The sequence below is a fragment of the Macaca fascicularis genome, chromosome X, assembly GCF_037993035.2.
Source record: "Macaca fascicularis isolate 582-1 chromosome X, T2T-MFA8v1.1".
In the NCBI taxonomy this organism is placed as follows: domain Eukaryota; kingdom Metazoa; phylum Chordata; class Mammalia; order Primates; family Cercopithecidae; genus Macaca; species Macaca fascicularis.
The window spans coordinates 110488781-110501927 of NC_088395.1; the positions used below are offsets into that span (position 1 = coordinate 110488781).

At 45.4% G+C, this 13147-nt stretch overlaps 2 protein-coding genes across 3 annotated transcripts; one reads left to right on the forward strand and one right to left on the reverse strand.

Moving 5' to 3' along the window:
• Positions 1 to 6754: 6754 nt before the first annotated feature.
• On the reverse strand, positions 6755 to 9285 carry LOC102134464 (histone H2B type F-M). Of its 2 annotated transcripts, XM_005594259.4 has the most exons (4): positions 8797 to 9242; positions 8322 to 8380; positions 8103 to 8121; positions 6755 to 7099 (listed from the first exon to the last, which is right to left on the reverse strand). In XM_005594259.4, exons 1-2 carry the CDS (start codon positions 9219 to 9221, stop codon positions 8344 to 8346), a joined length of 462 nt encoding a protein of 153 aa, XP_005594316.2. In that variant the 5' UTR covers positions 9222 to 9242; the 3' UTR covers positions 6755 to 7099; positions 8103 to 8121; positions 8322 to 8343. The 2 variants fall into 2 exon arrangements, with proteins under 2 accessions (XP_005594316.2, XP_045239368.2); XM_045383433.2 differs by having other exon boundaries at positions 6755 to 8121; positions 8797 to 9285.
• A 1910-nt stretch (positions 9286 to 11195) lies between these two features.
• LOC123570936 (histone H2B type F-M) lies at positions 11196 to 12137 on the forward strand. Its single transcript, XM_045383434.2, has 2 exons — positions 11196 to 11684; positions 12101 to 12137. The coding sequence occupies exons 1-2, from the start codon at positions 11260 to 11262 to the stop codon at positions 12135 to 12137; spliced, it is 462 nt and encodes a 153-aa protein (XP_045239369.2). The 5' UTR covers positions 11196 to 11259.
• The last annotated feature ends 1010 nt before the right edge of the window (positions 12138 to 13147 follow it).

Below are 13147 nucleotides of genomic sequence, written 5' to 3' on the forward strand. Positions count from 1 at the left end.
TGATGACATAAGTCCATCACACAGTTCAAGAGCCAATACCTCTCCAAGCTCCCTAGAAACTGAAGTTGTTACTGTAACTAGTTCTAATATTTCTGATTCTGTCTGTTCTTTCCCAGGTTGTAGTCTCTTCTCTCTAGAAATGCCCGTCTTCATGACTTAAAACTACCACATCGTTGGGATGATGGAAAAGTGCAATCAGAGGAGTCCAAGACCCACTCTCCACTGGCTCAGTCCATGAAGACCCTGCGGCTCCTGGGCCATGGCCATTGGCCCACAGGGCTTGTTGAAACAGCGTGGGATAAGGTCGCTCCTGCAGTTCTCACTCCCTAAATTCCTCCGGTGACCTGAAACCTGTCCTCTCTAGGACGCTGAGATGTGTGCTGTCGTAGGCTCCCTACAGATGGATGGATTGTCACTGGAGTGTCAGATTTTAGGGGAGCCCTGAAAGAGGAGGTTGATGAGGGAATTCGGAACACTCGTGGGCCCCAAATCTGGAGGTTCAGCTACTGAGACCAGGTTCTAGTCAAGTGCCTATTAACAAGTACCGATTCCCCATATTCTCCTTACTGTCGTTCTGTGTGTCTGCTTATGTATGGCCAGAGCCCCAGGAGGGAGAAAGAGCGTCTATAATGGTTAGAAACTTCATGCCACTTAAGGGCAATCACTGCAGCATGGAGAAGGAGGATCCACCAAATGGGAGAGGTCACCCTGCTAGCAATAGGTCCAATGGAAAACCATTCGAGAGCCTACCACTTTGACCCAGAGAGTAAAGGACCTCTTCTTACACACATGCTTTGTGTGTGCCACCCAGCAGCATCTCAAGAAGTGGGATGGAGTCTGAGGCAGGTGGATCACTTGAGTCCTGGAGTTCGAGATCAGCCTGGGCACCATGGAGAAACCCGACTCTACCAAAAATACAAGAGTACACACACACAAAAATAGCCAGGGGCAGTAACACATGCCTGCAGTCCCAGCTTATTGTGAGGCTGAGGTAGGAAAATCGCTTGAACCCAGGAGGTCGAGGCTGCAGTGAGCCGAGATGGCGCCACTGCACCCCGGCCGTGTGACAAAGTGAGACCCTACCATAAAAAAATAAAAAATATATAAAAAGTGTGTTGGGCATTTGCTCTGCGGCAGGTTAGTGTCCAGGAGCAGGTCAACAGACACCCAGTGTGATTCCCAAGCAACGGGACCATCAAATCGCCTCCGAGCCTAGGAGGTTTGCTGATAGGCTCCCTGCCTGGCAATTCATTCCGTCAGATGTGGAGTTGGTGGCCCGTGATGTCAGCCATGCGGTGACTACAATAGACCCTCCCGCTGGTGGTCAACCGTCATTGTCTTTTCCTCACATCCACTGGCAGTTGCCTCCGAGATGGCCGAGCCTTCCTCTGAGACGACCTCCGACAAAGGCCTGAGCGCCAAGGAGCCCAAAGCGGCCGACGCCACTATGGCTCACAAGCAGAAGAAAAAGACAAGCAGCTGATATGTCTGGGTTTTGACCTTTTCTTGTTTGTTTTGTTTTCTGTAAAGTAAAAGTACCTTTTCAGTTAAGTTTCACCAAGATTATGACACAACCAAGGATGCATGAGGTGTCTCCAAAGAGGTGGAAAGTAGATTTCACCAGGACAAGAATTGCCCCAAACCCCAGAGACAGCTCAAAGAGAAAAGAAAGTTTTGCTAGCCTTTAAGAGGATACATCCGACATATTTCTCCCACCAAATTTTCTAGGGTCTTAGATTCTCAGCTATCTCCACATGAAAGCCAAAGGGTCTCATGTGCCCCCATTGCAGGTGAAGGAAGACAGGAAGTCAAAAGAAATCCAAGAAAGGGAAAAGGGTCAATAAGAAATCGATACTCCTCAAACGTCACGCCAATATCCAACGAAGAGGGTCTGGTTTCCTGACCAGCAATGCAACAACCCACGGCATCGAGGCAGAAGTGCAGAATTTGAACTCGAAGGGCGCAAGGTGGAGTGAGTGGCTTTTGTTGTTATTCCCACATGGGGCAGTTTGAGCAGACACAGGAGGTTATCTTTGTTTTGGTCTGATTTTTTGCTCTTCACTTTTGTCAAGCCAAGTTTTAAGGCGACCTGCCACACCATGATGTGTCTTTTTATATATTTAACCTTTTTTTATCAATCGGTTAGGATGAGAAATCTCAAAATTCCTTTTAATATAACACAGAAGGTTAATTCAATCTGTTGGCCATTGACAATCAGAATTCTCAATAGTGTACTGAAGTTCAATAGTGACTGGATGCCATACCCTCTTCAGAGGAGAAGTAATTTCAAATATTGCCCCTGTTCCCAGACATAGGCTAAGATAACAAATGACTCGTGGCATTGCAGTTTGCCAGCACGTGCTAGCTAGACCAGCGGTCCCCAACCTTTCTGGCGCCAGTGACCGGTTTCAGGAAAGACAATTTTTCCACAGAACGGCATTGGGGGGATGGTTTTGGGATGACTCAAGTGCATTGCACTTATTGTGCATTTTATGCCTATTATTATTATATTGTAATGTGTAACGAAGTAATTTTACAACTCACCATAACTGAGAATCAGTGGGAGCCCTGAGCCTGTTTTCCTGCAACTGGGCGGTCCCATATCGGGGTGATGGGGGACAGTGACAGGTCATCAGTCATAAGAATTCCATAAGGAGTGTGCAACCTAAAATCCCTCAGTCCCCAATACATCTATTAGACTCCTGACCCCTCATCTCTCTCCTACTTGAAGGTAGGTCCTTTACTGGGGTACTCAAGTTCAATTACATTAATTAGGGTGTGCTCTAACCAAAATGACTTGAATGCATTGTGCATACCAAAAGGGGAAATTCAGGCACAGAGACATGTGTCCAGGGAAGAAAATGTGAAGTGGCATGGGGAGAAGTGGGCCATTTACAAGCCAAGGAAAGATTCCTGGAAGAGTTCCTTCCCTCTTACTACTCAGAAGGAACCAACCCAGCTGGTGCTTTGATTTGGACTTCCAGCCTGCCAAAACGTGTACAATAAATTTCTGCTGTTTATGCTGCCAGGTTTTTGTTATTTTGTCAGAATAGCCCTAGCAAACTACTAGAGATTCTGTTGCCAAGCAGTGGCATGATGTGATAAAGAACATCCGGAAGATTGGAAGAGGCCTTGGAACTAGGTAATGCATACAGGCTGGAAGCGTTTTGACGTGCATGACACAAGAAGCCTAGAGTGCCTTTAGGAAACGGCAGGGGGAAATATGAACACCAAATGCAACTGAAACGAGGGCTAAGAAAGAATTCTTTGTTGTAGAGAAAGGATCTCAGACTTAGAGAATACATATATCATGATCGCCAAAATGTGTGTTAAAGGTGCTTGTGGTGTGTTTTCAGACAGAGACTAGGAAGAGGTTATTGGAAGCATGAGAAAAGGCGATCCTAGTTTTACAGTGGCAAAGGTTTGGGCTGTATTATGTTCTGAGTGTCTTTGAGGAAAGCAGAAATTGTAAGTGATGAACTTGCACATGTAGCTGATTTCTAGTGTTGGAGCTCAGGGCACTATACTCCAAAATGAGGGGTTCAGAAGTAGTTTCAGGTGAAAAAGATTTTCTCTGACGTTCTTGGTCCTCCCGTCTCTCAGTCCCATTCAGCTGTGGGGGCTAAACAGAGAGACCAGAATCTCTCTTCCCGAAGATGGGCCTGAGAAACCAGAAGCTCTTTTTTCTAATTTTGTAATATTTTCACATTTTCATGTAAAAACTGTTCATGAAGAAATGATCTAACCTATCTTGTTTGAATGGAAGTCACAAGACTCCCATTCCAGAGAGAATCCTGCCCCGTATCTGGGAGGAATGACTGTGTGCTCAGATAGGCCAAGCAGAGTCTAGAAGGACCGGCCTTGCCAGGTTTCCCCCACTCCATCTATTAGCATGAGATCATAGCCTTTTTGTCCCATCATATTTCTACACAACTGTCCGTACTCCTTTGAGTCCAGGCATAAAAATAGATCATTTCCCATGTATCTTCGGCTATTAACACTAAAGGCTCCTGGGGATGCACTCGAATGAGCTGGTATGCCTTATGTCCTATGGATCTGCCTTTTGTTACTTGAGTTTTCAGCGAAACTTAGGAGGACCAGGGGGAGTCTTGGCCAATACACTGCCACCTGAGTGAAGTGTTTAGGATTTGAACTGGTTACTGTTAGATGCGTATAGTAAATGGGAGAGAAGAGGGAGAAATTAGCCAAGGAAGCACGGAGGAAAAGGGAGCCAGCATTGGATGATTCAGAAGGCACTCGAAGTATGCAGATAACTGGCCCTGGAAACAGGTGCGAGGGTGTGCCTGGAAAACCATTAGCCTAAGAGGAGAGGCATGTGTCTCACGGATCCAATCAACCATCTCCACAGAAGTTAGGAATTCAGATATGGGAGATATGGATATTCAAGGAAGATCTGTAGACAACTTCTTGTCTGATGGCCTGGACTCATGTGTATTCCATGGGAAGCCAACGATTTTTTGAGAGTTTTATACCAGAAAAACGTTGCCAGACTGGACTGAACGGGGACAAAAATGGGATGAAATGAAAGGAGGCTGTTGGAGTTCCTGGATTGTACCTGCAAGAAAGGGACTGACTGAGGTACCCAGCTGTGACCATTTCTTCATTTTTGAGACGGGGAAGTAGGACTCCAAAGTTGGATCAGAGGTTGGCGTGGCCTTCACTTCCCCCAAGAACCAGGGGCACATTACTAGGGGACTGGGACATCTCTCTCTTGGTCCCAGAAACGGAGGTCACCTCCTGAGTTCCAGGCATTTGTCCCACCTCCTCGGTTTCAGAGGGATGGGCTGAAGCAGCCCAGGCTGGAGGGAGAGCCCCCACCCCGCTGCCCAGGGCTTAGGGTGTGAAGCTGTTACCCCATTGGGCCTCAAGGACAGAGCATTGAGCCCAAGAAGAATCTCTTCCATCCTTAGAATGTAACGGAATTTGCTCCCACTAGGTTTCCACAGTGCTTAGGGTCCATGAACTTCGGTAGTTTTTCAGATTTCTTACTTTTGGTATGATAAGCCCTATCCGGTACCTGTCCCACAACTGTCTTTCAGAAGCAGATACCTTGTCTAGCTTCAGAGGTGCAGTGGTGGAGAAAATTCCCGTCTCAGCATGAGTCATACCTGGAGACTCACCCATTCCAGATATAGAAGTTTATCAAGTGAGATATTGGAGAATTGACGTTGGAGTGAGTTAAGTCTTTGGGGATATAGTGATGAAATAAATGTATTTTCTATGTGAGGACGTTAATTTGTGCTGCTGAGTGGATGCAGATGATATACTAGTATGGATGGAGTTGTGTCTCCCTAAAATTCACAGGTAGAACTCCTGGCCCCCAGTGTTTTAGAATGTGACCTTATTTATTGCATTGGGAGTTATACCTGATGTAAATGACGAGTTGATGGGTGCTGACGAGTTGATGGGTGCAGCACGCCAACATGGCACAAGTATACATATGTAACAAACCTGCACGTTATGCACATGTACCCTGGAACTTAAAGTATAATAATAATAAAAAAGAAAAGAAAAGAAAAAAAAACAAAAGAACAATTCACTCTTCTTCATATGGAACCATAACTTTTGTAATAAATTTGTAATCAAATTGTAATAAATTTTGTAACAAATTGGTAACAAAAAAAAAAAAAAAAAAAGAATGTGACCTTATTTGGAGAGAGTCTCTACACAGGTCATCTGGTTACAGTGAAGTTATAAGGGTTAACTCTACGCAACAGGATTGGTCTCCTTACAAAAAGGTGACAATTGGTACCCCGAACTGTGAGATAAAAAATACGTAGTGTTTATGTCAGCCAGTCTCTGGAATATTTTTCAGCGGCCCTAGAAAACTAACAGAATACACCTCCATCAACAGCATTAAAAGCATACAACCCATCGAAGAACCAAAGAAGTACACCCATCTAATCACAGGTTTCCCCTTCAACTCCCATTGAACATCCCTGGACAACTAACTCTTCCTAGTTCAGACCAGGAAACCTGATCACACATTGGGCTGTGGCTCCTCGGCTGCCGGTGCCTCCCTGGCTGACACGGATCCGAGTGGAGCTTGTGCTGCTCCACTGGACAGCATTCCATCATCCCCATGATGCATAGAGGCCAGTCATGAAGGTTTTCTTAAACAAAAGATTCTAGCCTGAAGAAGAGCAGAATCAGACAAATCTAAACAAGTGAGATTTCATTACGAGGGAACCTAGAATAGGCATTGTTCCTTAAACTTTTTGAGGAGTAGTTTTCTCTGTGCCGGGTTTGGGTCCTTGCTTATATTTTCAAATGAGCTCCAGCTTACAGGGAAGGCTGATCAAATGCTTGACTGGACTATCTTTATCCCATTCATGCTATTTTCCCTACATTGATACTTCTTATTTGTTGTTTGGGCAGTTAAGCTCTTTCCCGTAGTTTGTGTTTCCTTAAGTCACAGCATGACAGCACGACTGCTCACTAGGTTCCCCTTCCACTCAGTCACCCACAGAAATGCTGTATCAAATGTGTGAGCTTCCGCTTCCAGTCTTCACATCAATCCACCCCTTTCCTCTTTCTTCCTATAATTCACCGGTGTCAGTCCCCTTGCCCCCTCACTCTTCACTCCCCACAAGCAAGTCAGATTTCATTGTTGACCCTGTTTTACTAATGGCCCTCTTTGATTTCTGAATTTACAAAGGGAAAACACATATTCCAGGGTAAAATATCCCAATGGATTTGGTTTCTCAAAAGGACTTGTCTAATTACACACATATGCAAGGGTAACTTCAGAAATTTATTCGTAGGTCTTAATTCACAGAAACATTGGCACTTTACAGCAAAACAATTAGCATAATGAGAAATAAGTCACTGAGTGAGATATGGTGTTTTGGACCAGCTACACAGCTCTGTCTCTGCAAAGAAACAGGGTTCTGCCAAGAATCTTTGGTTTGGCAAGTGTTGTTCTGGACTTGTAGGAACATTTGGCGGCACCATCCAGAGGGATTTACTTGCAACTGATTTTGTGGGGTTTTTCTTGGTCTCCTTGTGCAGTAAGCACAGCTTCAACTATTTTCATAACGTTTCTCTTCAACTATTTTCGTAACATTTTTCTAACAATCTGGAAAAACAGAAAGTAACAAATCCCAATGAGGGGACTTCTTGGTTCTACATCCTTTCTCTGTGGATCCCAAGCGGGGCTCTGGAGGTGACCTTCCCCCTTTCCCATCTGCACCACTCAGGGAAGATCTGGCTACTATCCTGTCCTGAACCCATTTCCCTCTTGACCAAGGATTCCTCTTTAAATGGTGGAATAATCTATGTGGCTATGTGTTGGGCCCTCTGGGGTGGTTCTTTCCCACTTCGGATGGGTTCAAGAAAATTTTGATTTTTGGCATTTATCCAGCTTTTGTTTCATGGTTTGACTGAGAGTGCCATCCTTTACTGGTTTTTACATATGAAGGAGAAGGGGTGTTTATGAGATGTTTCAAAGTTCACATGAAACATTTAACAAAAATGGCCATAGATTGAGTTTCAAGGCATAACATAATAAATTCCTGTGGGTTGCAGTCCCAGAGTATGTTCTCTTGTCCACATCCTTAGGGACTGGAAATCAGTTGAAAAGGAAAGCAATGGGAAAGTCAGCACCTGCTCTGAAATTCAGCAATACACTTATAGAAAAAAATGCTAAAAATACCAAGACTTGGGACCCAGAAGAGAGAACAATGAATGGTAGCCTATATTAATATTAACAAGAATATTAATATGCCAATCTCTTGAGGAAATAAGCGTTATCTGACTTCTACTAATGGCTGCCAATGCTCTGTATGACTTGATGTTAGGGACAAGGAACATAGATTAATCTTAGCTTTGGATTCATATCCCTAAAAGACCATGATTACAAACACTGCAAACAAAAACATCAGGTAAAGAATCACACTGCCGTTCCTTTAAACACCGGGTTGAATATCACAGGAAGGCTGCTGTGGGTTCAGCTTGGGTCACTCCCCCCACTCTGGGACAATGACTGTTGCTCATAGACTGCAGGTCACTCATTGGCTGCACCGCTGTACACTAAGGCATGAGCTGTTCTGTGGACACTCAGTAATCCTACTGACACATACCTGGAAGTAAGGAAGGTTTCTGTCAGAAAGAAATGAAAAAATTATTGTCAGAGCAAACAGAGAGTGAATTGCAATAGTGATCTCAGAGTCGGGGAAGCTGGAAAATGAATGGATTCTTGAAAATTTTATTTAGCTACATATACACTGTAACTGGGCCTCGTTTGCTTATTTACATGGATTCATGATGAGGGAGGTGCTGAACACGTTTAGGAGGGTTACCTCTCTTCTTATGTCAGCGTATTCACTTTCTCTGTTGCCATATCGCACATAATGAAGTTCTGGAAAGTTCCACCATACAGTCGTAGGAGAATGAGAGTGAAAAAAGTAAACATCAGGACCTTGATAATATCATCGTAAAATAACCGAGAAAGATAACTAATAAAAACGGACATTTAGGAAACCGAGGAAATGAAACCCGATCACGGAAACACCCCCTACTTTTCCTTGGAGCATATTGCACTACAGATATATTGGAGTTGACAGTGTTCTGCACAGTGGGAAAAATGCTTGATAAACCACAGGACGCCACATGCCCCCCAAGTCGGCAGGGTGCCACCCACCCCAACCTCCAGTGGGGTCCCCTCCCTTGACGAGCCACTGGTCTTTAGGGCCACCTGCAGAGGCTCTGAAGAGAGCCTTTGGGTTTCCCGGGTGCTCAGGTGCTCCTGAGACAGCGCACTTGCTTTTGGCGTACCTGAGGGCGGCATTCGTGCCCTGGGCCTCAGCGAGCTTGCCCATCTTCCCCGGCAGCAGTAGGCGCACGGCCACCTGGATGTCCCGGGAGGTGATGGTCACACGCTTGGCGTAGCGGGCCAGGCGACCAGCCTCGGTGGCGATGCGGTCCAATATGTCATGGACCATAGAGTCCATGACACTCACGGACTCCGGGGAAAGGCTGAGGCCCTGGTGAACCTGCTTCAGCACCTGGGGGAAATAGGCGGCAAAGCTGTCCCCGAAGCTGTCCCTGCGGCGGTTGGCATGGCGCCTGCGGGAACCTCGGAGCCCTCGCGTCTTCTTCTGGACGATCGTGGAGTTGGCCTCTTTGGGCTCTTGGATGCTCTGGTCTTCCTCAGAGGTCATCTTAGAGGAAGCCTCAGCCATGGCAGAGGCAGCGGCCATTAGATGGCAAGACCAGACAGTGACGGTTGTGGACCAGGGAACGGGGGCACTTTGGTTTGGCCGCGTGGCTCTACGTCACAGTCCAACTCGACATCTGATTGGATGAAGTGTCACCCAGGGAGCCTGTCAACAATCCTCCCTCCATTGAAGGTGATTGGATGATCCTGTTGCTTGGCATCATGTCAGCCAATCACTGAGGGCATCTGCCGGCCTCAGCAGCCCCTGATACCTACCTCAGACAAAGGAACACAGAGGCTTGCTCTGTCGCCCAAGCTGGAGTGCAGTGGTGCGATCTCAGCTCATTGCAACCTCTGCCTCCTGGTTTCAAGCGATGCTTCCTCTTCAGCCACCCAAGTAGCTTGGACTAGAGGCATGTGCCACCACACCTGCCTAAGTTTTGTGTGTGTGTGTATATATATATGTGTGTGTGTGTATATATATGTGTGTGTGTGTGTGTATGTGTGTGTGTGTGTATATATATGTATACATGAGGAAACATGATGAAACATATATATACACATATATACATATATATACATATATATATATATATATATATAGTAAAACGTGGTTTCATCATGTTTCCTCAGGCTGGTCTCGAACTCCTGGACTACAGCGATTCTCCTGCCTTGGCCTCCCAAGTTTAAGGGATTACAGCTCGAGGTCATTTATGGGTTCAGGACTGGTCACCTGCTCACATTCTGAGCCAATGGCTCAGGCCCAGGGCTGAAGAGACTTCATTAGCTGAGCCAGTGCAGAGTGGGGTTTTGGTCCTCTCATTGGACACTTCCATCGTAAGTGATGCATACTCACAGAACATTAAGCTTTGCATTAAAAAAGATTGTAGACTGGGAAATAATAGAATTAGACAAATGTGAATGAGTTAGAGTCCTTATTTCAGTTTCTCGGAAGCTTGAAAAGGGTGCTGTTCATTGAATTGTTGATTTAGCTGTTTCTGCACTGTGGGTTTTTGTTATGTATTTAAATGAATTGTATAATAGAGGTAATGTTGAAAAAGGATTCTATGAGGTCTGCTTGTTCCATTAGTAATGTTTGTCCCGTTTGATGCTTCTAAATTGTTATTTATAGCAGTAAACTGTTTATCTGTGTGTGTGTGTGTGTGTGTGTGTAATATGATTTAATTAATATTTCAGGTATGAGTTTTGTAACCACGTTTTTAAATATTCTCAGATTTTTTTTAGGGTACATCCTTCAATGGGTATCAACACCATGTTTTATTTTCTTGGAATAAGTTTTCTCCACCAGACACAATAACTCATGCCTGTAATCCCTTAACCTTGGGAGGCCAAGGCAGGAGAATCGCCTTGGGAGGCCAAAGCAGGAGATGAAACATATATATACACATATATATACATATATATACACATATATATACATATATATACATACATATACATACATATATATATATAGTAAAACGTGGTTTCATCATGTTTCCTCAGGCTGGTCTCGAACTCCTGGACTACAGCGATTCTCCTGTATATATATGTATATATATGTGTATATATATGTTTCATCATGTTTCCTCATGTATACATATATATACACACACACACACATACACACACACACACACATATATACACACACACACACATATATATATACACACACACACAAAACTTAGGCAGGTGTGGTGGCACATGCCTCTAGTCCAAGCTACTTGGGTGGCTGAAGAGGAAGCATCGCTTGAAACCAGGAGGCAGAGGTTGCAATGAGCTGAGATCGCACCACTGCACTCCAGCTTGGGCGACAGAGCAAGCCTCTGTGTTCCTTTGTCTGAGGTAGGTATCAGGGGCTGCTGAGGCCGGCAGATGCCCTCAGTGATTGGCTGACATGATGCCAAGCAACAGGATCATCCAATCACCTTCAATGGAGGGAGGATTGTTGACAGGCTCCCTGGGTGACACTTCATCCAATCAGATGTCGAGTTGGACTGTGACGTAGAGCCACGCGGCCAAACCAAAGTGCCCCCGTTCCCTGGTCCACAACCGTCACTGTCTGGTCTTGCCATCTAATGGCCGCTGCCTCTGCCATGGCTGAGGCTTCCTCTAAGATGACCTCTGAGGAAGACCAGAGCATCCAAGAGCCCAAAGAGGCCAACTCCACGATCGTCCAGAAGAAGACGCGAGGGCTCCGAGGTTCCCGCAGGCGCCATGCCAACCGCCGCAGGGACAGCTTCGGGGACAGCTTTGCCGCCTATTTCCCCCAGGTGCTGAAGCAGGTTCACCAGGGCCTCAGCCTTTCCCCGGAGTCCGTGAGTGTCATGGACTCTATGGTCCATGACATATTGGACCGCATCGCCACCGAGGCTGGTCGCCTGGCCCGCTACGCCAAGCGTGTGACCATCACCTCCCGGGACATCCAGGTGGCCGTGCGCCTACTGCTGCCGGGGAAGATGGGCAAGCTCGCTGAGGCCCAGGGCACGAATGCCGCCCTCAGGTACGCCAAAAGCAAGTGCGCTGTCTCAGGAGCACCTGAGCACCCGGGAAACCCAAAGGCTCTCTTCAGAGCCTCTGCAGGTGGCCCTAAAGACCAGTGGCTCGTCAAGGGAGGGGACCCCACTGGAGGTTGGGGTGGGTGGCACCCTGCCGACTTGGGGGGCATGTGGCGTCCTGTGGTTTATCAAGCATTTTTCCCACTGTGCAGAACACTGTCAACTCCAATATATCTGTAGTGCAATATGCTCCAAGGAAAAGTAGGGGGTGTTTCCGTGATCGGGTTTCATTTCCTCGGTTTCCTAAATGTCCGTTTTTATTAGTTATCTTTCTCGGTTATTTTACGATGATATTATCAAGGTCCTGATGTTTACTTTTTTCACTCTCATTCTCCTACGACTGTATGGTGGAACTTTCCAGAACTTCATTATGTGCGATATGGCAACAGAGAAAGTGAATACGCTGACATAAGAAGAGAGGTAACCCTCCTAAACGTGTTCAGCACCTCCCTCATCATGAATCCATGTAAATAAGCAAACGAGGCCCAGTTACAGTGTATATGTAGCTAAATAAAATTTTCAAGAATCCATTCATTTTCCAGCTTCCCCGACTCTGAGATCACTATTGCAATTCACTCTCTGTTTGCTCTGACAATAATTTTTTCATTTCTTTCTGACAGAAACCTTCCTTACTTCCAGGTATGTGTCAGTAGGATTACTGAGTGTCCACAGAACAGCTCATGCCTTAGTGTACAGCGGTGCAGCCAATGAGTGACCTGCAGTCTATGAGCAACAGTCATTGTCCCAGAGTGGGGGGAGTGACCCAAGCTGAACCCACAGCAGCCTTCCTGTGATATTCAACCCGGTGTTTAAAGGAACGGCAGTGTGATTCTTTACCTGATGTTTTTGTTTGCAGTGTTTGTAATCATGGTCTTTTAGGGATATGAATCCAAAGCTAAGATTAATCTATGTTCCTTGTCCCTAACATCAAGTCATACAGAGCATTGGCAGCCATTAGTAGAAGTCAGATAACGCTTATTTCCTCAAGAGATTGGCATATTAATATTCTTGTTAATATTAATATAGGCTACCATTCATTGTTCTCTCTTCTGGGTCCCAAGTCTTGGTATTTTTAGCATTTTTTTCTATAAGTGTATTGCTGAATTTCAGAGCAGGTGCTGACTTTCCCATTGCTTTCCTTTTCAACTGATTTCCAGTCCCTAAGGATGTGGACAAGAGAACATACTCTGGGACTGCAACCCACAGGAATTTATTATGTTATGCCTTGAAACTCAATCTATGGCCATTTTTGTTAAATGTTTCATGTGAACTTTGAAACATCTCATAAACACCCCTTCTCCTTCATATGTAAAAACCAGTAAAGGATGGCACTCTCAGTCAAACCATGAAACAAAAGCTGGATAAATGCCAAAAATCAAAATTTTCTTGAACCCATCCGAAGTGGGAA

Excerpts from the sequence above, each read along its gene's own strand:
- LOC102134464 (XM_045383433.2), bottom strand. The coding sequence starts at position 9,221 with ATGGCCGCTGCCTCTGCCATGGCTGAGGCTTCCTCTAAGATGACCTCT. Across the intron at positions 8,381-8,796 it reads GGCACGAATGCCGCCCTCAG|AACTTCATTATGTGCGATAT; the intron begins GTACGCCAAAAG and ends GGAACTTTCCAG.
- LOC123570936 (XM_045383434.2), top strand. The coding sequence starts at position 11,260 with ATGGCCGCTGCCTCTGCCATGGCTGAGGCTTCCTCTAAGATGACCTCT. Across the intron at positions 11,685-12,100 it reads GGCACGAATGCCGCCCTCAG|AACTTCATTATGTGCGATAT; the intron begins GTACGCCAAAAG and ends GGAACTTTCCAG.